Source organism: Panthera tigris, chromosome A1 (genome assembly GCF_018350195.1).
Source record: "Panthera tigris isolate Pti1 chromosome A1, P.tigris_Pti1_mat1.1, whole genome shotgun sequence".
Lineage (NCBI taxonomy): Eukaryota > Metazoa > Chordata > Mammalia > Carnivora > Felidae > Panthera > Panthera tigris.
In genome coordinates this window covers 66,687,880-66,712,649 of record NC_056660.1, presented here as the reverse complement: position 1 = coordinate 66,712,649, position 24,770 = coordinate 66,687,880, and the positions used below count along the sequence as shown (strand labels likewise).

Sequence of the window (24,770 nt, the reverse complement as noted above, 5' to 3'; positions counted from 1 at the left end):
AGATGTGACAAAAGAAGAATTATTAAGTAACTTGCCGGAGGCCATTCGGCTAGGAAGTGACAAGAGCAGGCTTTCCCTGGGCTCCAAGCTCCGTGTCTGCCACATCTTCACTCCTGACGGAAGGGGGTGGACTTCTGCCAAGTGAGCCCCAAATTTAAATTAAGTTGGCACATCTGTGTTGCAAAAGCAGGTGCCACCCAGGCTCCAGGACCTTCCTCTGCGGGCTCCAAAGTCAGGCATGATCAGCATCTCTCACTCAGCTCGTGCTGATGCTCCGCTCCAGAACCTGCTTTCTACAGAGACACCCAAGCAGTTATTGAAGGTGGACATGCCAGGCAATGGGCAGGAGCCCTTCCTTGAGCGCTCACAGAGATCGCAGTAGTGACAGGCGTAAGAAACCACAAGTCAATGCTACGCAGACTGTAACCTGTCCATCAACCCACGCATCTTTCGAGGAACAGGCTCGGATTGCCCCCACACTGTTCACAAGATACCACTCCTTAATACCCCTTCTGTTTAATATATGAAGGAAAAGAAGGAATGGGGGCAAAGACTGCAACGTCTGAATGATTAAGGATACGTTACAAATCCTTGATCCTTCGGTGCTAAATGCACGTTCTATAAATGTATCAGATATATACAAATCCTGTAAATAACCTGTTTATTTTCTTATAGAAAGCCACAACAGAAAATGATTAGTATATAACTGTGTAAGAACATTTACATCCATACAATCAGCAAATTCTCCAAATTCATGTTTTAAAAATAGTTTGAGTGTGAATTACAGGAGGGCCTTGCGGGGATCATCTGTGAACAGTTCACTTTTATAGTAAAGACAGCTCGCGGCGGTTTTCCTTTCAGACATAAGCATTTTTATCAAACTGTTTTGAAGGGTTTGTGGTTTTAAGATCTCCTCCTGCGCCAGGATATTTCGTCCGAGAAGACATGACAGATGTGGCCCCGTTGTATGCGTATCCCATTCTGCAAGGCAAAACACCGAGAGCCCGTTTTTTTACACGGAGGGTAGAAACCATTTCCCCCATTTCTGTCCCAGCCAAGTTTCAGAGCCTCCCTGACTACTTTTAGTTAGCACTCTCTCTTGTACCCCCAAACCTTTCACTGCCATTTCTGACCAGTTAGCGGGACCACGGGAATCTCAGCAGAGGAAACTCATGGCTTGTTCATTTGTTGTTTCTCTTTTAAAACTCCTCTTCCTGGACCCTGGGGGACCCTAGTGACCTTCATCAGTAATGTCTGCCCATGTGAAAATGATGAGGTCAAGGTGAAGAATACACCACACCCTGTCATAAGACCCGTCTTTCTGCTTACAGAATAGCTTTGGAATGTAAGAATGATGAGCTCTGTTTTTTAAACTAACTTTAACGAAGTATATATTTATTCCATTCAATATATTTATTATATTGAATATTATATTCACTATATATTCCTCACTTTTGCCAATTCTAGTTTTTTGAAGTTTCTTTTTTGTTGTGTTTTGTTTTTCGATGTGTCTAAGAATCGTGTGAGCGATCTAGAACCTGCCGCACGTGTAGTAACTTTAACAGGTCATTTTTATCTCTTTTTCATACCTGGGTGTTTTGTTGTTGTCAGATATTGAAAAGCAAAATATGACACCACCAATTATGCAGAGTGAGGCTCCCGCCCATCCAATAAACAGAGCAGCTCCTAATTCATACCTGTGAGGAAGCATTACACATGCATTACGGCTTACTTCTTTTGGGGAGTAAACAGTATTTAAGACCTAACAAGCCAACCTTTACTAATGCTCATCAGAAATTGCCGCTGCAGCTTGCAGAGGAAATAAGAACACTTGTATCTGCATAACGCCTTAAACTCTATTCAAAGTGTTTTTCTGGCCATCACTTGATTGTATCTCCCCAATCTCCCGAAAGGAAGAGGAAGTGATCCCTGCAGGCGAGGCAGAGGCAAAGCCAGCTGCAGAGCCCAGGCCTCCTGACTCAACCAGTATCTTTCCTCTGGGCTCTAAGGCTCACAGAGCTTTCCATCTATTTATTCTGTTGCACAGGGTAATTTATTATTATTTTTTTTAATGTTCATTTATTTTTGAGAGAGGGAGAGAGGCAGTGCAAGCAGAGGAGGGGCAGAGAGAGGGAAACAGAGGATCTGAAGTGGACCCTGTGCTGACAGCAGTGAGCCCAATGTGGGGCTCGAACCCACGAACCGCGAGATCATGACCTGAGCCAAAGTCGGACGTTTCACCGACTGATCTCCCCAGGCACCCCACACAGGGTAAATTATTCAGGTAGACTCTGGTTAGAAAATGGAAGGTTGCCTTTGCTTTCAGTTTAATTCCATTTCATAAACATCTATTTGCAAATCACGTACAAGGTGTTGAAGATCAGCAGAATGTGCCATCCCCAAAGAGGCCACTTGGGCATGGGGATTATCTTGAGTGGAAGGCAACTGAGAAGATACAAGAAAAGCTCTCTGCCCTTCCCCATTTGCCTAAAAGCAGGACATAAATTTGTAAAGATGTCCCCTGTGCCACCTACCCCTCCTACCAAGAAGGACAGAAGTTAATCACCAGAGACAACAATACACTCTGATCAGCTCACAAACAGCACCAGGAGGCTCTCCATAACACTTTACTAACTAGCCCTGCCTTCCAGTACTTCCTCCATAGATCTGCCTTCCCACAATTTGCCGCCCCAGGAGCTCAGAAGCCCTGTCCCTTGTCTTTTCACCTGTGAGCGTATTGTTCTTTTGTTAAGATGCCATATAAGCCCAAGTTCTAACTGGCCCTTTGAGTTAGTCATCACTGGGTGCTCCCACGTGTATGCATGATGCTCAGGTTGACCAACTGTTTTTCTCCTGTTAAACCATCTTTTGTCAGTCTAATTTATAGGGTCTCAGCTGAGAACCTCGAAGAGTAGAGGGGGAAAGAGGTTAAATTTTTCCTCCTCTACAGAGCCCGTGAAAAGTCCGTGCTAGATAAGTGCTATCTTGCTTACCACCACAATCTAGTGGGAGACAAATACAAAATAACATCATTTAGTGATAGATTGCTAATAAACAATAAACACCTCCTATATGGCTGGTCACAGTACTCTGCTGATGCCTTGAGCAAATACAAAGATAGACAAGGCAGCTGCTGCCTAGGGGATGTCCCCACACAAAGGGGCAAATAATGCTACAGAGAACAAGAAAGGAAATCACTTACTGTGGAGGGCCAGAGGAAATCCTTTTAGGGGAGGAACACTCACCCAGAAAAACAAGTAAGGAATGAGAAAAGTATGCCAAAACGTTAGGGGCTGTGTGTTCTCATGCTTGCCTATGCTTTTTCTGAAGAATAGGGTTTTTTTCTTAATTAAAGAAGTGATCCTCAAGCTTTTTTGGCCCACAGACTTCCACTGCAAGGCAAAAACTGACGGATGCCATTCCCAGCCTAATGGTGGTTTTCAGGATAAAATGAAGCCCAAGTGGGAGGGGTCTCTTTTGGTCATGCAGAATCCACAGAAGAGCTGAGACAGAAGAGCAGGGGGCGAGGGCGAGAAGGGACAAGGCAGGTCTGAGGTGGGCTCCCTCCCCAGCCTGCCCCCCAGAGGAGGTGCAGAGCCAGACTCAGGTCTCGAGGCCACACCACGCTGTTGACAGCATCTGGCATGCACCTACCACCTGTGCCTGTCCCGAGTTTTGCCTCGTCTGTTTCTACGTGCCATATCACTGACTGAACTCCCAGCCGGGCAGGACAGGATCTCTCCCATGATCTGAGTCACAGTAATGGTAATGGAAGAGTGACCTTGACTGCCAGCTTGGGGAAGCAGGAAGCGACCCTAACAGAAGATCAGGAAGGTATCGTCCACTCGCTCATTTTCAGATCTGGCTACAGAGGCAATTTCACAGCCTGTGTTCACAGTTGGGAAGAAGTGATGCACACAACACATGCTGCCCTGTGGTCCCTTCTTTTCTCTGTCGTGTTGCCTTCTCTGGGAAACCCAGGTGACAGCTGAAGCGAGTACAACAACAGGGGGCAGCACATCATCCCGCACTAGAGCACTAATTATGCTCCCGTAAACAAGAATCTTCTCCAACCGCTCCCACTAGTGGCGATGGCAGAAACAGAAGACTGGGGTAAAGTGCAACAAAACACCTTCAGCCTGCACAAAAACACTGGACCGAAAGGACTCAAGGCTGAAGTGCACTGATGAAAAAGAGCTGGCCGGACCAAGAGTGCAAAGTTCACGGTTTTATAAAAGATGCCTACATTAAACACCATGCAATCCACCTAAAAAGGATATCCTGGATTTCCACCACCAGCTCTTCTTTTATGATGTTTGAACACAATTATGCACATAAAACCAGCAGACTGCCTGCCAGGTCATTAGATATAGGTCATCCGACCTCTTCAAAACATCCGTGAGTCCTACAGCAAGCTGCTCTCAGATGCCCCCCGTCACACTTTCGCTGCAGACGGCTAACAGTGAGCACACTGAACATTTCTACTTGGAGGACATCACTGTGGGATTACGGTCTAATGGTACTTTCTGTTTTTTCTCTATCGTGGGCCTCCCATTAGAGTTCAGGCTGTCTTCACTCCTAATAAAAGCGTGACTTAGTTATTACTCTTAGTGTACGTACCCCCGGAAGCAACAGTCTAAGGTTTTTCTTAAAAAATATTGAGCTTTCTAAAATCAGATTCCAGGGCCGGATACCATGGTCGATTAAAAATAAGTCTCTAGGGGCGCCTGGGTGGCGCAGTCGGTTAAGCGTCCGACTTCAGCCAGGTCACGATCTCGCGGTCCGTGAGTTCGAGCCCCGCGTCAGGCTCTGGGCTGATGGCTCGGAGCCTGGAGCCTGTTTCCGATTCTGTGTCTCCCTCTCTCTCTGCCCCTCCCCCGTTCATGCTCTGTCTCTCTCTGTCCCAAAAATAAATTAAAAAAAAAAAACGTTGGAAAAAAAAAAAAGAAAAAAATAAAAATAAAAATAAGTCTCTAATTATTAATAGTGGTCAATCAGGGGTGACAATCATAGAAATCATAAACTACAGCTTGGCACTGTGAATTCGCTCAAAGGAGCATGCAAACATGTACACAGTGTCGTCACAAATCAGAGGATAAATTACTCAGGCAGGAAAAATGTTGGGACTTGTGTCTTTATACTCATTTAAGCCATCCTGAACCTTCTGCAAGAATCATGAGTTTGTCTTATATTAAAAACAGGTTCAGGGCACCGGGGTGGCTCAGTCAGTTAAGTGTCTGACTTTGGCTCAGGTCATGATCTTGCAATACATGAGTTTGAGCCCCACATCAGGCTCTGTGCTGACAGCTAAGAGCCTGGGGCCTGCTTCGGATTCTGTGTTGCCCTCTCTCTCTGCCCCTCCCCTGTTCATTCTCTCTCTCTCAAAAATAAACATTTTTAAAAAATTTTTAAAAATACTGGCTTGCTTATTCCTGACTTTTAATATATTTTCATGTTATTTAACTTTAAGTCAGTAAATTCAGACTCTATTCCAAGAAAAGTACCATTTCCATTTGAGTTCCTTGTGAGTTCTCTCAGAGACAAATAGTACTCAGAGCTGAAGTCTTTAAGAGACTCCACATCTACATCAGCAATTTCTAACAATTTGGCTTTGTGACTTGGTTCTTTCTCTTGCAGAGACTTTTTCTTCTTCATTCTGTGGAAAGACACGGATAGCAGACTTACTCAGCAAGGACTCAAATTCGCACCTATCAGTGTGCATGATCTGGCAAAAACTGGCTGGTATTATTGAAACACAGGATTGAGAGAGCAATATAATATCCACTCAAATCTGTTCCAGAGCATGTTTCCTTTGACACTGACTGGGAAGCTTAGTCTCTGCCTGGAAAATCTTTCTCCGTTTATTTGGTAATACTAAGAAGCTGACTTCAATGCCTCCGAAGATTACCAAATTTCAGATGCTCTGTTGCAGGGCTTTCTTTCATTAACAATATCCTCCTGGCCCCACACCAGCTTCCCCACTCAGAGCGTGCCCTCTTTATTGGACTGTTACGATCGCCAACATTTCTTCATTATTCTGAAAAGCTCTAAATCTGCTTAGCACCAGACAGATCCATGATTGTCAGGGGGAGGACAGAGCTCCATTTTATGGATCAAAATATTGTTTCTACAGTATCTCAAATAATCCTCTCAGTTGATAGGACTAATAAAAAGCTGCCTATATGACTTTAATTCACTTATGTAATTGAATGTAAGTTAGCAAGCAGGGGAAAACTTTACTTATATATAATCACTTAAAATTTCCCCCAAAAAAGAACCATAAAGAACTAAGGCATTAAAATGTCCTTTGAACTGGGACGCCTGGATGCCTCAGTCAGTTCAGTGTCCGACTTCAGCTCAGGTCATGATCTCAGGATTTGTGGGGTCAAGCCCTTGCACTGGGCTCTGTGCTGCCAACTTAGAGCCTGGAGCCTGCTTCAGATTCTGTGTCTCCTTCTCTCTCTGCCTATCCCCCACTTGTGCTCTCTCTCTCTCTCTCTCTCTCTCTCAAAAATAGACATACATACATACATACATACATATATACAACCATACATAAATAAAACACCCTCTGAAGTATTGGGTGAAATTATTCTCACCCGCCTGGCTGTGCCTGGGGCCCTAGAGGGCTAGTACCACACTTGGAGGCCTTCATTCTAATCATCTCATACTTCAACTCATATTTCAGCCCTATAACCTTCACGGTAATCCGAGGGAATGGACTGAAGAACCCCTTTTATTTGCACCTCCTATTTTTTTGTCTTCCTTGCATCCAAACCCATTATGACTTATTTGCCATCTATGGGGAGCTCGTGTAGCCTACCCAGGTCACCACCACAGAAATGATGTGCCAGGAGGCATTGTGCTCATCACGTGTTTTGAGGTGTACAAGAGAAGGACAGCTCTGGTCTCAAGGATCTCAGAGTCTAGTGACAATAGTCAGATAGTAAGCAAGTAACACTAGCAAAGTACAATGAAATTTAACAACAGCATCAGAAGAGTATGTTTTTGTCAAGTAAACATTACCTGTTCTCCCAGATCCACCCAGACGTCATTCAGGTGAGTGTCTACAACTATAACCAGCATTACTGTCAGCTCACTGTACTAGGATTTTTGTGTGTGTGCTAAGAATTTTTTTTTGCATAATTACATTCAATCTTCATTACAATCCTGAGAGATAGGTATTGCTACCTCATTTTACAAATGAGGAAGCTGAAGCTCAGGGAAATTAAATTACTTGCCACATACCTCAGCTAAGTAAATGGTAAAACCAGGATTTAAAACCCATAACTGTGATTCCAAAACTCAAGCTCTTAACCATCACTCTTTCTTCCCTTTACGTAGTATACCTTAGCTAAGTAAAAGATTTTATCAATATGAGAAAATACAATCAATGCAATATATTCTTATTTGTCATTTCAGAGAGATGGGCGTTTTCTCTCTCTGTGGCTCACTGCCTTCTCAGTGGCTCACAAGCTCCAGGGTATGGAATTTTTTCTGAATTCCCCTCAGGCTGTCTTTTCACCCAGCACAAAAAGAGGTGAGTGTAGTAATTAAAATCAGGGCATGTTGGACTGGAAAAAACAGAAAATGCAGCGCCTCCAAAAACAAAACAAAAAGTGTTTAGCGAATGAAAAAAAATCTCCTTGTACGACCCCCAGAGGAGCAAAGTGACCTTGCTGTAAGTCGCAGAGCTAGGAGTCAGGTCTTTGGCATCTGGGATAGTGTTTTTTCAAACACATTGTCTTACTCCTCATTTTAACAAGAGTGGTAGCAGCCAAAATAAATATTCCAGTTAACTGAAAACTAACGATCGATCAATTGATCGATCATGTATCTCTATCGAGTTTAAAGTTTAGAAAGCATACCACGTATTACCAACATAAACATTTTAAAATTGAATTCCACTGGCATGCCATTGTTTTAAAGATTACTACCTAAAATAAACGTTCTTCAGCTCATAGGCTTATATAATCCAAGGTCTAGATAACTACATGAGTAGATTTTATATTAAATAAGTATTATCTACAAACACTCCTCCCCCCGCCCCCCCCCACCCTCTCCTGGGGGCCCAGTTACAAGGATGGGCTGCCACATGCCCACCCAGCCTGTGTACCTCCCCACCCTGCTCACAGTCTAGCTTTCCCTTACACAATCCCATCGGCTAATGGTTTCTCTCCCACTGCCCACAAGATGCCACAGGATTTCTCACCCGATGCTTCCAGGAGACTTACAAAGTACTAACAGGTACCTCCCAAATGGCGGCTAACGTAGAATTTAAATAATAAGCATCCACTTCTACACGGAAACTTCACGCAGAATTCTCACATTTAGGAAACCCAAAATAAAGATTGATCTTTTTGGTGTCAGTTCTAAATTGCTTTCCTGTGGCTAGATTAAAACAGACATACATGCGTTTCTTTTCTATGTGCTGTGATTTATCAACAAAATTCTACAAACGTTATATATTAATAACATGCTGATGTGGTAAGTGCTCTAGCTACGTTATTTTCTTCCGTCCTCTTCACACTGAGAAGCAGGAGGGATTACCTCTCTTATCCAGACAGACAACTGCAGCTCCCCTAAGATCCCAGAGGAGCGAGGGCAGGGACAGGAGCTGAGCCGGGGTGTAACTCTGAAACCTGCCTCTTAGCCTATCTGCCGCCACCCCCCTCCAACCATCTGCACGCACAGGAAGTATCTTTACAGAAGCCCTAATTCCTGCCAAGTATTCACGGAAATTAAAAAAAAAAAAATTCACAGTGTAACAATATAATATTAGCTAAGGTAAATTACAACTTAAAAGAAATATGTCCTGTCCCCCAAAATCACATAGGCCAATTCCAAAACAAATCTGTTGTTTAGCTCGATCTCCAGTCATATGGAGAATTGGGGGGTTTCCTGGGCCCTCTTTGGTTTTAAGTGAAAATGATGTGCTGAGTCCTTATACTCAAAGCAGGCAGCAGGCCTGATAACGTGTTCGCACACACGCTGTGAAGTCTGAACAAGCAGACACTGCAGAGGGGGCTGTGCTTCAAGACAGGAAATTCCTGGAACGTCGAAGCTGCCTTGCGACCCCTGAGGGCATGGCCAGAGCTTAGAGTCCGTGCGTGCGCAGGTGAGTGTGCGCATCTGCTTGTGTTAAGAGAAAAAACATACGGATGAATTTGCAGCAAAAGAGCCTGAGTCATTTAAAAGCAGATCCCGCATTCTATTCAGAATCCCCCACGGGCTACCCGAAAGTGTCTCAGAATCAAACCAGGGACAGATGTATGCAGGATGGCTCTCTTGGGAAGGGTCTCAAGAATGTCTATGAATTTGACAGTTCCTGGGGGTTGCACGTCTCCAACTCAATGCTACGACTGAGGCGATTAGAAAAAAAGAAGAAATTACTCAAGCCTTGTTTCTTTTAAATGGTTTCTTTTAAATGGTCCCTTTCAAACCTGCCTTCTATTTGAGAGCCAAGCGTCTTAACAACAGTTATCACTTCTACCGGGCTTCCAACATTTCAATATTCATTACTCTATGGCTCACCTTAGTACACGACCTCAAGTAATGAACTGCGACATTGATGCACGCTGCTAAGGGCCAGTATCCTTAAAAATAACAGTGAACGTTTACTGAGTGCCTACCGTGTGATGCATGCTTCTAAAGAGCTGAATATTTATATCCCTCCATAGCACAGAGGAGGGACGCAGGACACAGAAAAGACACGGACCTTCTTCAAGGTTATACAACAAATAAGCAGCAGAGCCGGGCTTTCCTCCCAGGCAGCCAGGAGGTGCTGGACCCAGGGCCTCGCTCTTTGACACTGCGTGTATGCTGCCTCCTGCCCTCATGTCCACATGACATGCCCGTAGGTCCCAGACATCCACAAACATGCTCAGTCTTCCTACTCCAAGAGAGATGCAGACAGACAGTCCTATAACACTGCTGACCGGCCTCCTTGCTGTAAATGTCATGGAGCAGGCACTAGGCACAAAAGACTCCAAAATCAGCAAGATGTGGTCTCTGCCCGCAGATGCTCCTGGTCTGGTTTGGGACAGGAACCAGTAAGTAAGTGCTAACTGCACGGCAGCATTATGACAGAAGCACCAGGTGGTGGAACAGGAGCACACGGGAGGGCACCTCACCCAGAACACAAGTCCTGCAGGATGGCTGGTGTCAGCCAGCATGTGAAAAGGAAAGGGAAAGGGGGCTTAGGGGTCCGAGTGGAGTCACCAGGAAGCATGGCAAACTGGCAGGAATTGTGACTCCATGTACTGGCCAGTAAAAACAAAACACAGTTGCCCAACACTTGATTTGCAAGCATATTTTTAAAGTCACGCTAGTGTTAACAAAAGCATCCGAGCCATTATGGTGATCTGAGCCACCACTGAACAGCGAAGGCACAGGGTAACGCTTCTTAATATTTAACAGCTGAATTGTTTTGTTCTTAATACATGGTACCTCCAAGGAAGCCCTTATCCAAGAATCTGTGAGCTGTTTACCAACATTAATTCATTCTCCAAATAACTCACGAGTGGAGTAAGCCTAAATAAACGAACATCCATAATTCATTACATTATAATAATGACAGAAGTCAGAAGCCAAATATGCTGGCAAGGTCACGTAGTGAGATTGATATTCCTTTGAACTTCACCCAGGAAAATGTGTAATCTAGAAAGGTACCTTCTAGAATGATCTACTTGAATGATCTACTGTTCATTTAACTGGACAGACAGCAAGCATGAGAACATTTATCAGAGAGTAGACAGCTGTTTATTTCTAACTACTAAATAGCCACAGAGGTGAACAGGTTTTCCCAAGTAAAGCTGAAATCCTAAAGTAGAAACTAAATATATGCCAAGAATGAGTGTTAGAGATAAATAAGTCCACGGTTTTAAACACTCTGAAAATAAAAAAGCCTGAAGGATAAGACCTGAATATGAGAATATCTGAGCCAAAATACTAATGATAAATTTCATATACTAAAAGAGAATAAATCTAAGATTATGACGTCCCATTTCTTCAATTAGGGCATTTGGTTTAATGCTCCAACATTGCACGAATTTGAAAAGAAGTTTCTTTGTGTCAATAAATTCTTACTTGGAACAGTTTATTTAAGAAAACAAATCAAGACCTTTAGGAAGTCAAGTCATTTGGACAACAAAGCAGTAGTGGAAATAATAACTGAATTAAATCTCAACTCCCTGGAGGGTGGGTCACAGGGTAGTGGATGCCTGCTACCATAAACTTGAGAATGGTAGACTTTTTTGGATTTGGTAGGTTTTATTTTAATAAAAAGGAGGAAGTTGGTTTGAAACAGCCAAAGGGAAGAGTTGGGAAATCTTTTTCAAGGCTTTGCAGCAGCCCATCCTGGAGTCATGAAACATAATCACAACTTGAATGAACGCAAGAGAAGCAAAACAAACGCCAAAAAAAAAAAAAAAAAAGGCGGGGGCCGGGTTGGGGGGCATGGCAGAAACGACCACAGTCAGATGTAACTCTTTAAACAACTGCAATTGTGGGGGCACCTGGGTGGCTCAGTCGGTTAAGTGTCCGACTTTGGCTCAGGTCATGATCTCATGGTTCATGAGTTTGAGTCCCGCCATGGGCTCTGCACTGGTAACTTGGAGCCTGCTTCGGATTCTGTGTCTCCCTCTCTCTCTGCTCTTCCCCTTCTGGCACTCTGTCTCTCTCCCTCTCTCTCTCAAAAATACATAAACATTAAAAAAAAAAAAAAAAGAATTACATTTGTGTTGTGACTATAGCCTGGGAGAAAGAACTTCCCAGATATATGGAGGGAGAGGAAGGATTTCGGAAATACAGAGCCAGGAGCATAGAGCGTGATACTGTTTTTAGTGCTACAGCCTCTGATCTTTACTCCAGCTGCACTAGAAGCCACTCATCTTTTCTCACCAATAAAGTGCCTACTGAGTTCCTTGCACATAGTAGGAACCTAGCAGGAATTTTGTTGATGAGTTTAGTCTGTGTTTCTAACTTAGGCAACCAAGGTAGGTCTTACATAGGAATGTCCTGGAAATCCACAGAAAAGATTCAATTAATATAGCACAGAATCTTTTTATTTTTTTGAGGGGGGGGGGGCACAAGTGAGTAAAGGGGAGAGAGAGAGAGAGAGAAGCAGGGTCACCCAAAGCGGGGCTCATGTTTTACCCGAAGTAGGGCTCGAGCTCACCCGATATGGGACTAGAACTCATGAACCGTGAGATCGTGACCTGAGCCAAAGTCAGATGCTTCATGACTGAGCCACCCAGGTGCCCTAATATAGCACAGAACCTTAAGAAAAACAAAACAAACATCAAAAAAACTAGATTCTGAGCCCAGACTGTCTTCCAGTGCATTTCAGGGCTCGGGTATGGGATAGCCTGGATTTGCTCACCAGAAATTTAAAGTAGAGCACACCACAAGCAGCTGTCTTCACTGCCTTCCTAAAGGCCAAGCACACATGTGACTGTGGACAGGGAGAGATGTCACTTGGTGGTAGCTAGTTTTAGGAAGCGGAGTGTGTGATACGGATGGGAGAGAGGAGTGAGTGTCCTTCCTTCTCTCCTCAGTGGGCTGACACCACAGGAAGCTTTTCCCCTAACTCTGAAAGGACTACCTCTGCAGATAAGACTCACTTGCCAGGCACTGTGCTTGGCTAATAAGACAGCAATGAAAGGGGCACTTTCTAATCTCAAAGAATTTACTCTCACGCAAGTGAATGAAAACACCAAAGAAAGTCAGAACCTTCCTGCTGTAGTACCTTCCAAATCTCAACCCACCTAGGGCTGTCCTGCCTTTAGCCCTGATTCTCCAAAGCATTCCTCAGTTCATGCACAAACTAAGTCAAAGACCGACGGCTGAATTTTTAGCAAATGCTAGCTGAGGCAACACTAGCCCCTAGAATATGCCAAATCAAAATCTCACTTTGGGGCGCCTGGGTGGCTTAGTTGGTTAAGTGTCCAACTTCGGCTCAGGTCATGATTTTGTGGTTTTTGAGTTCAAGCCCCACTCAGAGCCTGGAGTCTGCTTCAGATTCTGTGTCACCCTCTCTTTCTGCCCCTCCCCCGCTCACAGTCTGTCTCTTTTTGTCTCTCAAAAATAAACATTAAAAAAAAATATCAAAATCTCACTTTAAAAATTCTAAGACCTATGAAATTAGTTTATTTTGTGTAGGTAGCCAATTTTTAACTTATTAATCTTTCAAATTTTTATTTCTCTGTCCTCTACTAGAAATGTTGATAAAAGGATGGGGCACCTGATAAAAGGATGGTGCTCAGTCGATTAAGCAACCAATTCTTGATTTTGGCTCGGGTCACGATCTCACAGTAATGAGATCAAGCACCACATTGGGCTCTATTGACACAGAGCCTGTCGTGGGGCCCGAACCCCAAAACATGAGATCACGACCTGAGACAAAAATCAAGTGGGACACTTAACCGACTGAGCACCCAGGTGTTATATTTTTAAGTCACTTCAGAAAAGGCTAATAAAAATATCTATAAAGATAAGCTACAATTAAAAATCAATCTTAACAGCTAATACAATAATCAATTTCCTCTTTTCTAATCAGTTCTGAGCATCTATATACACTCTCTTAATTTCCACATTAAGTCTATGAGAAAGTTCTATTCTTAGCCTGATTTCAGGATGAGAATACGGAAACAGCAGGCAGAAGTTGAGAAGAGAGTGAGTGCCGACAGGACATGAGGGGGGGATGAGGAAAACCCCTCCGAGTCCATATTTACTGAACTGAGTTTAACCAAAACCTGAAAGAAAATCAGAAATCCCAATGGCACCAAACTGAGTTAGGCGACTGAGCATACAGCAAACACAGAAGAAAAGTCACACAAAGGACAGACGCAAGTTACTGGGCATATATGAATTAGCCTTGCTTGACCTTTTGAGGAATGATAAAAATGATTTTTAAGATTCTGCCAAAGACATCCTTAATAATTGTCAGGAAAATAAAGACAGCAATGTGGAAAAGATAATCCAGAAAAGGCAGCAATGTCTTTAATAAAATAAACCAGTTTTGTTGTAGATTTAGGATACCAAAGCCTGAAATAAAAATGTATCATTTAATGAAAATTATTAGTTCGTTTTAAATATCATTAACGTGTTTCTTTTTTTTTTAATTTTTTTAAAATTTTTATTTATTTTTGAGAGAGAGAGATAAAGTGGGAGGGAGGGAGGGAGGGAGGGAGAGACAGCGTGAGCAGGGGAGGGGCAGAGAGAGAGAGAGACACAGAATGTGAAGCAGCCCCAGGCTCCGATGCAGGGCTTGAACTCACAGTGAGATGATGACCTGAGCCAAAGTTGGAGGCTTAAGAATTTAAAAATCAGAACGCATTTTTCCAACATAAGCAGGTGAGTAAAAATTACACTGGTGTCTCAAACACCCATTTTTGTTTCCCATTTAACAAAAGTTAAAATAGTTTTTGAAAACATGCAAAAAATATATATACCATACTGTCACCAAAAATCATGAAACGGAGTATTATAAATCATGGGTCTTAGAGCAAGCATTCCTGGTCTGACTCATAGTCTAATCAGACAGTACCTAGTTGAGTTTAGGTTCCATTGCACACATTAATTGACCTCTTTCCTCATTTGAAAAAAAAAAAAAAAAAAGGTTGTACCAAGAGAACCTACTTTATAAGGCTGTTCCAAGAATAAAACAAAATAATAAAACAGAATAATATTTGCAATGCTCTGCTTGGTACATGGGAGGGGCCCAACATGTGTTAGCTGCTATTTTCATTATATAAGCATTTATTATTTATAAATAAAAGACACCAAAGACAGAACTAAAAAACCAATTCCCTGAAGAAACTTAAATCCACCAGAAAAAAGTAATGCACACCTGACCAGCTATTTTAGCAACTGTTTTTTAAAATCCTGTCACATTTTATCTGAAGACTGAAAGAGAAGCACCAGACTGGTTGTTAACTATACACGTACATACTGATGTGGCTTTCTACAGAGGTATGTGGGTATATTTTCATGGAAGACAAAATATTGCATATATCATTATTTCTAATTTGGTATCCCTGGGGTTTTCCCAAGGCAAAGAAATAAGCCTAGGGAAACTATAAAAAGCAATTGCCCATAGTTAAAAAAAACAACCATCAACAACAAACTGATCTGTAAATGCCAAAGCAACTGCCTGCAACCCAGACCGGTCACACCTGGGTGGTGTCTGTACCACTCCGAAGGCATTTTTTAAAAACCCTGCAGGGGTGCCTGGGTGGCTCAGTCGGTTAAGCATCTGACTTCGGCTCAGGTCATGATCTCACGGTCCGTGGGTTCGAGCCCTGCGTCGGGCTCTGTGCTGACAGCTCAGAGCCTGGAGCCTGTTTCAGATTCTGTGTCTCCCTCTTTCTCTGACCCTCCCCTGTTCACGCTCTGTCTCTCTCTGTCTCAGAAATAAATAAATGTTAAAAAGAAATAAAATAAATAAATTTAAATAAATAAATAAAATAAAAACCCTGCATAATGTAGTTTCTTTATAAAGCTTTATTAAGTGGAGCTTGTTAAGGAGTTAATTTAAAAGGCTAATTAAAAATGAAAACATGAGGGGCGCCTGGGTGGCCCAGTCAGTTAAGCATCTGGCTCTTGATTTCAGCTCAGGTCATGATCTCCTGGTTTGTGAGATCGAGCCCCGCGTCAGCAAAGAGCCTGCTTGAGATACTCTCTCTCCCTCCCTCTCTTTGCCTCCCCCACTTGTTCTCTCTCTCTCTCTCTCTCTCTCTCAAAATTGATGAATAAATATTTTTTAAACATGAAAAGATGATACTTCATTTAAATGTCATTTACAGATTGCTAATCTTCAGGAGCATGTTCCATGTCAGTGTTTGAAACCATGATGGAAACCGGCTCAGACACCAGCACCCGGCAAATGTCAATCTGGGTGGACAACAATCGAAGCAAGCTGTCAGTTTTTTGTTGTCTCACATCATCATCCTTTCCTCCCCACCTTACGTCTCTCTTCCACTTGTCCTCTACTTCACCCCAATTTAATGACGTACAGTGGATGAAGTCCAGAATTTCAAATGCTACGCCTTGAGCTTTTTAGACAAGACACTATGTGACACCAATGCAGTAATTAAATGCATCTTTTGCCAACGTAGCACATGAAATGTTTACTCTTGAAATGATGTCATCAAATAGTATTTATCAGTGTCTCACTTTGACGAGCCATGTAAGGAATTTATGTATCTTAATTTAGAAGAGTCACTCGCATACATTTCCTAGAAGCTAGAAACATACAGACCAAGAAGAGGACTTACTTCTGCTCAACATAGAGAGGATCAAAGAATTCCGTTGTGATTTTGTTTGCGTAGAGGGAACAACCGGTCATTGAGCACAACCCTGCAAAGTATCAGAAGGAAAGTACCACGGTTAGTGTCATTTCAATAACATCGTGAAGTGCCTTGTTTGGGAGAAAGTTACTATTTACCTGACAGTATGAATACAATTCCAGCCAAACAAGCAATTTTAGCTTTAGCTTTATCTGAGCCTCCGACTTTGGTACACTTCATTCCAAACAGGGCAAATATGGAACCAAAAAAGCCCAGACTGACAGCGGCAATCATAAGTCCTCTACATGCCTGGATATAACCTGCAATTAGAGGTCATCTGTGTTAGCATAAAACACGTGGCTTTCCAGGGAGACATCCTCCTCATTTTGTACCATCCTTCTGAATGAGGGTTCCGTTCTCCAAAAAAAAATACCCATAGTGGTTAAAACACATAGTAACAGAAGCCAGAAGGGAAAGCAAGTTAATCTATATGGAGTGCCTGTTCTATGTCACCCACTTTTAGGATTGCCCTATGCATAATCCTCAGGATAGATTCCTTGAGTGTTATTATTCCCACGTTCACGGAGGAGGACACTGAGGCACCAAAGGTTATATAGGCTATGTCAGAGATGAATTAGTAAGAGGCTGAAATGGATTCCATCCGCTTCTGACTATAAAATCCATGCGACGCTACCCCTCTCTGTAAGAAATACCATCCACCACCATCTCAACCCTCCTCCTCCTTTGTACATTGGACCTTTTATTCATTTTTTACTAATGTTTATTTATTTTTGAGAGAGAGAGAGCGAGCGAGCAGGGGAGGGGCAGAGAAGAGGGAGACTCAGAATCCAAAGTAAGCTCCAGGCTCTGAGCTGTCCGCACAGAGCCCCAAACACAGGGCTGTAACTCATGAACCATGAGATCGTGACCTGAGTCAAAGTCAGACGCTTAACTGACTGAGCCACTCAGGCGTCCCACATTCGACCTTTTAAATAGATGCTTTAATGGTTTTGACATTATAAAATTTATAATTGGGCAGCAAGATGTTTCTGATATCAGTGAAAGCTTACAAATGAGACCAACTAGAATATCATCAGGAACCAATGATGAGTTTAAATCAAGAAGTATTTTAATGACATTATTACTTTCAGGGCACATGGAATAAAACTAGGTTTCAAAAAGCAGTGGTTGTTTACTAAAAGAATATTTCATAATTATGAAATTCACTGGGTGCATATAAGTGGATGCTTTCTAAGCACCCTAAAACCTTGTTCTATTGGATTGTCTGATCATCTTTTGGTACCACCCATTTTTTTTTTAATTAAAAAAAATTTTTTTAATGTTTATTTATTTTTGAGAGACAGAGAGAGAGAGAGCAGGGAAGGGGCAGAGAGAGGGAGACACAGAATCCAAAGCAGGCTCCAGGCTCTGAGCTGTCAGCACAGAGCCCAACGTGGGGCTCAAACTCACCAACCATGAGATCATGACCCGAGTCGAAGTCAGACACTTAACCAACTGAGCCGCCCAGGTGCCCCACCACCGATTTTCTTAATCACCCATTCTTATTTGCACAGCCAGGGTGGGGTAAACTTCAATGTGGCTTTTGTCCAGACACTAACAAATTCTAAATCAATAGAATTTAAACCAATACACTTTTAGCACAGAAGGTCATTTTCCTTTCAGCGGGAAACAGTGCCATGTATCAATCTGGAGTAGCAATGGCAGATCCTAGGTATAAGCAGATGTTCGTGGAGCCAATGAACAGGCATGTACATCAAGTTCACATGTGGGATTATTTTTTTAATTTGAAAAAACACCTCATAAAGACAGCAAGTCACTCATTCTTAGTGTTCAGGTAAAACCCACAATAAATAATAATTCTAAGACTACAGTAATTGTAAATTCAAGAAATAATCCTGGCAGGGAGCCTCCAACCCACATTCCTTTGGGAAAGAATGAAATTTTAAAGTGTTAATACTATTCCTAGGGTCCATTTTAAAGAGTACAAAGAAGATACTCTGTTTAATTGCAACAAAGTTCGGCCTCCACCAATGCAGACTGCAAAGACAACGAACTTCTATTTTATAGTGTGAACAGCCTCCAGGAATAATTCCACTGGAGGTGAGGCTGTCAAAAACAGCAAAACAAGTTTATTTTTAGCCCAACAAGATAATGGAGGCTAATTTCAGTAGCAATAATCATACCGTAGGGCTATCTGGGTCTCTGATGACCCGGGTTTTTTAAAAATTTCAACTCTCAGTCCCCTTGCCAGAAGCCAGGGAGCAGACATAAGCACAGAGGGGAAGGCTGCTGGTTCCCTATAAGATTAAAGACCATCTACCAAGACAACCACTACTGGGACAGTGTGGTTTCATTTCCTCCTGAGACTTATAGTAATCTATGGTTTTGAGGTATGTTAGCGGATTCTCACTGCAGTCACTACACAAAACAGCATGTGTGTAGACGTAGCCTCTGTGATACATGTTTTAAAAAATTAGCCAAGTTTATCATTTACTCGAGTCATCGTATAGTCTTTATGAACAGGAAATGCAGGAGCCTGGCAAATGGTTAAGGCCTACACTCTGATCATTTAGAACTCAAATGTGTTTTCCCAGATGAAAACAGTGGTATGAACCTCAGGCCGGTGCATGCAATCCTTAATATGACTTAATATGAAAATAACAGTAGTCTTTAAACTTTATTCAACCATGACTCATAGTATTTTTTTTCTGAGGTTCTCACTCTGTTCTCCTGTCTCAGCCCCCGTGCCTGCAGCAGGACTGGTCTCTTGGCATGAATATGAGAGGAGAAATACTGTTTCTGATGTGGTCGGGTCCTTCCCCGCGTGCCAACCAGAATCCTGACTTGGAGGGAAAGGCACCTCTCTCCAGCCTGGAACGGTAGCAGTAACTTGCTAACTACGCTAACATGGCTAACTATGCTAACTTACTGCATGCACAATCATTGGTTAGATTTTCTGAAACAGGGAACAAAGAGCAGACACTGGGTTTCCTGGGGATAAACCGCACCCCCTCCACTGCCAGCTCTAAACGGAATCCAGGTGTTGGTAAGCCTGGTTGTGTAAATTAGGGGCCACCAGTCCTTAAAACATCCACAGACTCAGGCCTTAGGTGACTTCCAACAAACTCAGAGTTTATCTTTTGCAAGGCAGACCTCTACAACCTTGCTTTTAACAGTTCCGGAGGGCAAAACTTCTAAGTAACACCAGCAAGTGGAGTGGTAGTAAAAACCTAGTCAAGGAGGCCATTATTTTTGACAGGTTGAATTTACTGACACCTTTAATAGCTAATTAACACATTAAAGTGCTGAGGCATGAACATATTTACTCAGAAGTTCTCTGAAGTATAATTTATAGTTAACTCTCTTGGAAGAAACGGCAAACATTTCCACGAACAAAAATAGATGGCATATACTAAAAACAACCTGGCTGAAAATGATTCTCAGCTGAAGTTCAAGTGGTGCTTTGAAAGGAATATGAGCTGGCGATAAACAGAAATCACTAGCTCGTTCAACCGTGAAAGTTCCAATTAGTAAAATACAGTGACTTTACAATAACGAATTCTGTTGGAGGAAACCTTCAAGGCGTCCCTTAAAAATTAAGCATTTTCCAAATGATGTGTACCTCATTTTCCATTTCAAACTAGCAAAAATGAAAATATCCACTTGGTGGAGACAATTCCCTAGTAGCACATGTGCCTGTTGCTGGATAGAAGGGAGAGAAAAGAATGGCCTTTTCCTACGCTAGTAGCTTTGTGTACTTTTTGCAAATCCTCTGAAAGAAGGGTGGGATCGGAGGAAGGCACGAACTATGAATCTCAGCTCTGGTTCTTCTATTTACCTGCTGTGTGTCCTTGATTACATTACCTTATCTCTCTGAGGCTCAGTTTTCTCATCTGTAAAACAGGGATGAGACCACTTACTTCACAGGATGAATAATATGAACAGAGTGCCTGGTGATTTGTAAGAATCTCATCAAAGCTTCCCTTCCATCATACTAAGATTAATTCTAAGCAGAACTTGGAGTTGGGATCTTGACATAAAATCAAATCTACACATTTAGCTTTTCTCGGCCTCATTTTCCTTGTAGGGAAAACTGGGGTTGCAATGATACCCCCCTGAGGATGAGGAATCAGAGCTTTGACCTCGTACAGAAAATTCAGAATAATGTCTCCATCATCTGCGCCCAAGAGGCTCCTTCTCCCACCTGAGGCTAGATGAGAGAGAGCCGTGGGCCTTCTCCCTCCTTTCTGCATTCTCTTTTGAACTTAGAGCTTCTTCCTGGCTTAAGGGGAGGATTGGCTTGCTCAGGCCTGTGGTCACCACAGCCTACAGTAATGTAGCCTTCTCTTGCCACTTCAGAGCAGCATCAGGAAGTCCAATGTGCAGTGTGATGTCGGCGGGACCTGCCTCAGAACCAGCACCCAGCAGATGTGGCTGCTCCAGGGACGCAGCAGACAGCTTACAAGCCGAGAGGCCTGCTCTGGAAAGGTCACCTTGTAGGAGGAGAAATCAACTCTCTAGGTGAAAACGTAGCGGTGTGATTAAATCCCTCAATATGTTATTCTGGGAGACACAGAAGAGTAAGATTTATCACTTTCGGATAGGCAATGCCTTCTTAAGCCACAGAAAGCAGAGGCGGCAGGAAGAAACTGATAAATCTGATCACAGTACACATTTCAAAGTTTTGTGTAAGAAAAGACATCGTAAGTTTAAAAGACAAGCAATGGGCCAAGACTGCAACATAAATAAAAAATCAAGGAGGATTGACACCCAGAATTTTAAAAAACAAATCATTTACATCAAGGGGAAAAAACAGACTGGGCATAAGATATGAACAGGCAATGCATGAAAGAGAAAAAAAGGTCAATAAATACAGGATAAGATGGTAAAAATCATTGGTAAAAACCAGGGAAACACCAATAAAAATGATAGCATGATAATATGTCACCCACAATACTGGATGAAAAACTCTGTGGTGAGAATGTGGACAAATAGGCATTCTCGCTCATTGGTGGTGGAATGTAATTTGGAGGTATAAACCGAACATTAAAATGAATAATCTGACAGGTACCATTTCTCAGTATCTACTTCACAGAAATATACACGTGCACAGAGAGACGAATATGAAGATTTTCAGTATAGCACTGACAACAGTGAAAAGCTGGAAAGTGTCCATTCCCCAACAGTGAGAAAGCGGCTAAATACAGTCCCCGAGCAGCCTGTCCAGATGTATGAATACCATGCACTTGTTAGAGTTACTCCTCTATGTACTGCCTTGGACAAATACATTAATTAATTTTAGAACATTGTACAACAAGGGGGAGTATGAAGACATTTGTGTTTTGGGGTTTTTTTTAAGTCATTTTCTAGACACATGAGCACCCACGAAAGGCCATTTTGCAACCAGGGTTGTGTATAAATGTCACTCCTTTCTCTTCTCCCTCCACAGCCTCATAACCGAGGGCTCTGCCCTCCTTCCTCCTCACAACCCCACCTGCCCCCAAGTCCCCATGCCAACTCCACTCCCACATCAGAGACACAATGTGAAAACTTCTCTATTCTGCACCCTACGCTCTTCATGGAGCATTTACTTCTCACTCCCCTCTCTCCTCCCCCAACTGTCCTACAGAAGGAAGCAGGCATATCTGGTGAGCTAGCTCAGGTAACAATACGGTTACCTTACAGTACAGCAGTTACAGTAAGAGGGCACTTTGGACCGTAATCATCAATCCCAAATTCTCAACGTAAACCACAGAAACAAGAGCCTGCCTGTTCAAAGCATCTACCTGAATGTGTGCTCTACAGAGCACAGGAAACTCAACAGTAATTCTAGGGGATCAACAGTGACCCAGATACTTATTTTACACAAGAGGACGAAGACCTGAGTGTCATCCATTCAAAATCAGGCACATATTCCTGGGATATGGGGGGTTCCATCAAATACCACCACGCTGAGCAACAACAGTTTGCTTTCCGTGGCAAGCACCATCTTAGGGGAATTAATTCTTGTCTTTTATTGAATCAGCTATGCAAATAAAAACCTGCAGTGGAATAATTTTTTTTAAGTTAAAAAAAAAAAAAAAAAGAAACACCTCAAATCTAGAGATAATGCAAATGACTACCTTAACTTTCTGCTGGGCTCTATCTAGTCCTGTGCTATAAAATCCTGGAAGAAACCAGCCTAGAACTTGAGCAATCATTGCACCTGCGTTGACATCTACCGTGTCTCTTGAAACTAAAACAGAGCCAGTTTTCTAGAACATCCGCTTGTTGCTCTAATTCAATACAGTATAGAGCCCAACTAGCAAGAACAATGTAGAAAACAACCTACAAAAGAACAGCAGGTGAGTGACCTGGAGAGCTGATGCGGGACGCATGGACACAGAACTTGGCAGTCTCTGGCACAAGATTCCTGCTAGCCAGGATTCTCTACCCACTGCGGCACAGACAAGGGTTATTTATTTTCCTAAAACTTGGAGGAAGCATTAAAGCCCAGGCAGACACGTTTGTTGAAGCGTGGGGTTGTTTTTTCTAGGGGGAGGGGGCTTGGAGTGACACTCCCTGCAACATGTTACTTTTTCTCTTGCCTACTTTTAAAAGAACTAACAAAACGGTTAATGGGAGCTCAGGACAAGCAGAATTAGCTTTGACAAGTCGATACCATTTTAATCAGGATCCAGCTCTTTCGGGGAGTGCTGGGTGAAGGAGCCAAGCGTCACTCCGTATCCTAACAGTCCCCGAGAGATGGGGGTCCCACAACCGTGTCCTCGACTCTCAGGACTGAAAAGGTGCTTCCCTCAACCCCCCAACGCCTGAGTCGCCCACCCCACCCCAGTCCCAGGGCGCCGGCTCGGACAGGCGCCCCGCGGGACACGCGTCCCAGTACGGCACCGACGGGCACGGGGGCTCTCCGCGGCTCCCTCAGGCTCTGGGGGGGGCGGGGGGAAGGCGAGGCTCGACCACGGAGGGGTCCGGCCCGGGCCAAGAGGGCGCCAGGCTGCCTGGCCGGACAGGAGCGAGGGCAGGGGACGGGGGCCCGAGGGGATGCAGACCGTCCAGCGCCAGCATAGAGGGGAAGTCCTTGCAGTTGGAGACGCCCGTGGAGTCGGTCACGCACGTCTTCCACAGGTTGGCCCAATAGGTGGCGGTGGTGATGACCGTGCCGTCGATGGTGGACACCTTCCAGTAGTCGGTGGGCAGCGTGGAGGACACCAGCACCCAGCCCGATATGGAAACCATAAAGGCGATGATCTCCGAGGCCGTGCTCGCCATGCTGCCCGCTGCAGCCGCGCTAGCGCTCGCGCTGGCGCTCCCACTGGGCGCCGCGACCCCCGCGCGTTCGGCCCCGCGGCCCCGCCCCCCGGCCCGCCCGGCCCCGCCCCGCCCCGCCCAGCCCCGCCCGCGGGCCGGCGCTAGGGGGCGCGCACGGGCCCCAGGACGGGTCGCGCCCTCGGGGGCGGAGAGGGCTCGCGGGGGGCCCTTATTGTCGCCGCTCGGGTTCTCTAGGGCCAGCTGACCTGGCGCCCGCGGTCGGGAAAAACTTGGCCTGCGCTCCCCTCGCCCCCCGCTCCCGCGTCTTGGGGCCGGCAACTCGGAGAGCGGCTATCCTGTTAGACAGACTGGCAGCCGGATGTGGACGACCTGTAGCGTCCTACCCCCACCCTTTCCCCTCCCCCCCCCCACCCCCCCCGCCCCCCCCCGCTCCCCCGCTCCCCTGCTCCCCAGCCCTACCTGTGGCAAATAGCTTGGCTTCTAGAGTACCTTGTAAAAGCAGAGCAGAAAAAGCCTTTTGTAAGCCCTGAAAGGACACGGCCTGGTCATGCCACAGACCTCGCCTTGCTGAACTCTAAAGGTTTTCGTGCTACATTCGTTTGCGTGACTCTGTTCAGCCTGTCACGGAGGGGTGCAGTTCCGGGCTTGAAATCGGCCTTGCCCTAAAATCCTGCAGTTCTTTTTGGCTCCGTGATATGCGGAAAGTCATTGTACACGGGTGTGTGGCACAGGCCTAAATTCAAGACAGCAGCGTGTGGGGGAAGCAGGCTCCATGGGAGCCGTCGTTGCGATTTCGATCTTGAATGTTCCAGCCACATAGCTGGCCTGCCTGTGCTAACGCGCTACACATAGGACATGTATTTAAGACATTTTCCAGGTAAGTCCTTTCCAGCTCCCAGTTTTGGGAGTCTGTCCTATCGACAGATGGTTCTGTCATAGTGGAAACCGCTCTGTGTTGTTTTGGGTTTTTTTAAGGACTTCCACCTTTTGCACGTAATTGAAGAATAAACTCATTCATTCCTTCATTGCTGTCTCAAGAGTTAAACATAAAGATCAGCGTGTATTTTCAGTTTCTGAGGCCATAAACCTGCGCATAAATCGGGAACAAAGACACTGGCTTTACTAGAGGGCTATTATTTGTCCATTTAAAGTTTGTCCATTTTTTTTTAATTTGCCCATTTAAAGTTC

The 24,770-nt window shown here is 44.0% G+C and overlaps 1 protein-coding gene across 2 annotated transcripts; it reads right to left on the bottom strand.

Annotated features, from left to right (window-relative positions):
* Positions 1 to 644: 644 nt before the first annotated feature.
* Positions 645 to 23,652, bottom strand: LOC102953578 (claudin-10). 2 transcript variants are annotated; one of them, XM_007098389.3, is made up of 5 exons: positions 23,363 to 23,652; positions 16,448 to 16,609; positions 16,278 to 16,359; positions 1,590 to 1,697; positions 645 to 981 (listed from the first exon to the last, which is right to left on the bottom strand). In XM_007098389.3, the coding sequence occupies exons 1-5, from the start codon at positions 23,580 to 23,582 to the stop codon at positions 858 to 860; spliced, it is 696 nt and encodes a 231-aa protein (XP_007098451.2). In that variant the 5' UTR covers positions 23,583 to 23,652; the 3' UTR covers positions 645 to 857. The 2 variants fall into 2 exon arrangements, with proteins under 2 accessions (XP_007098451.2, XP_015400338.2); XM_015544852.2 differs by lacking the exon at positions 1,590 to 1,697.
* Positions 23,653 to 24,770: the final 1,118 nt, after the last annotated feature.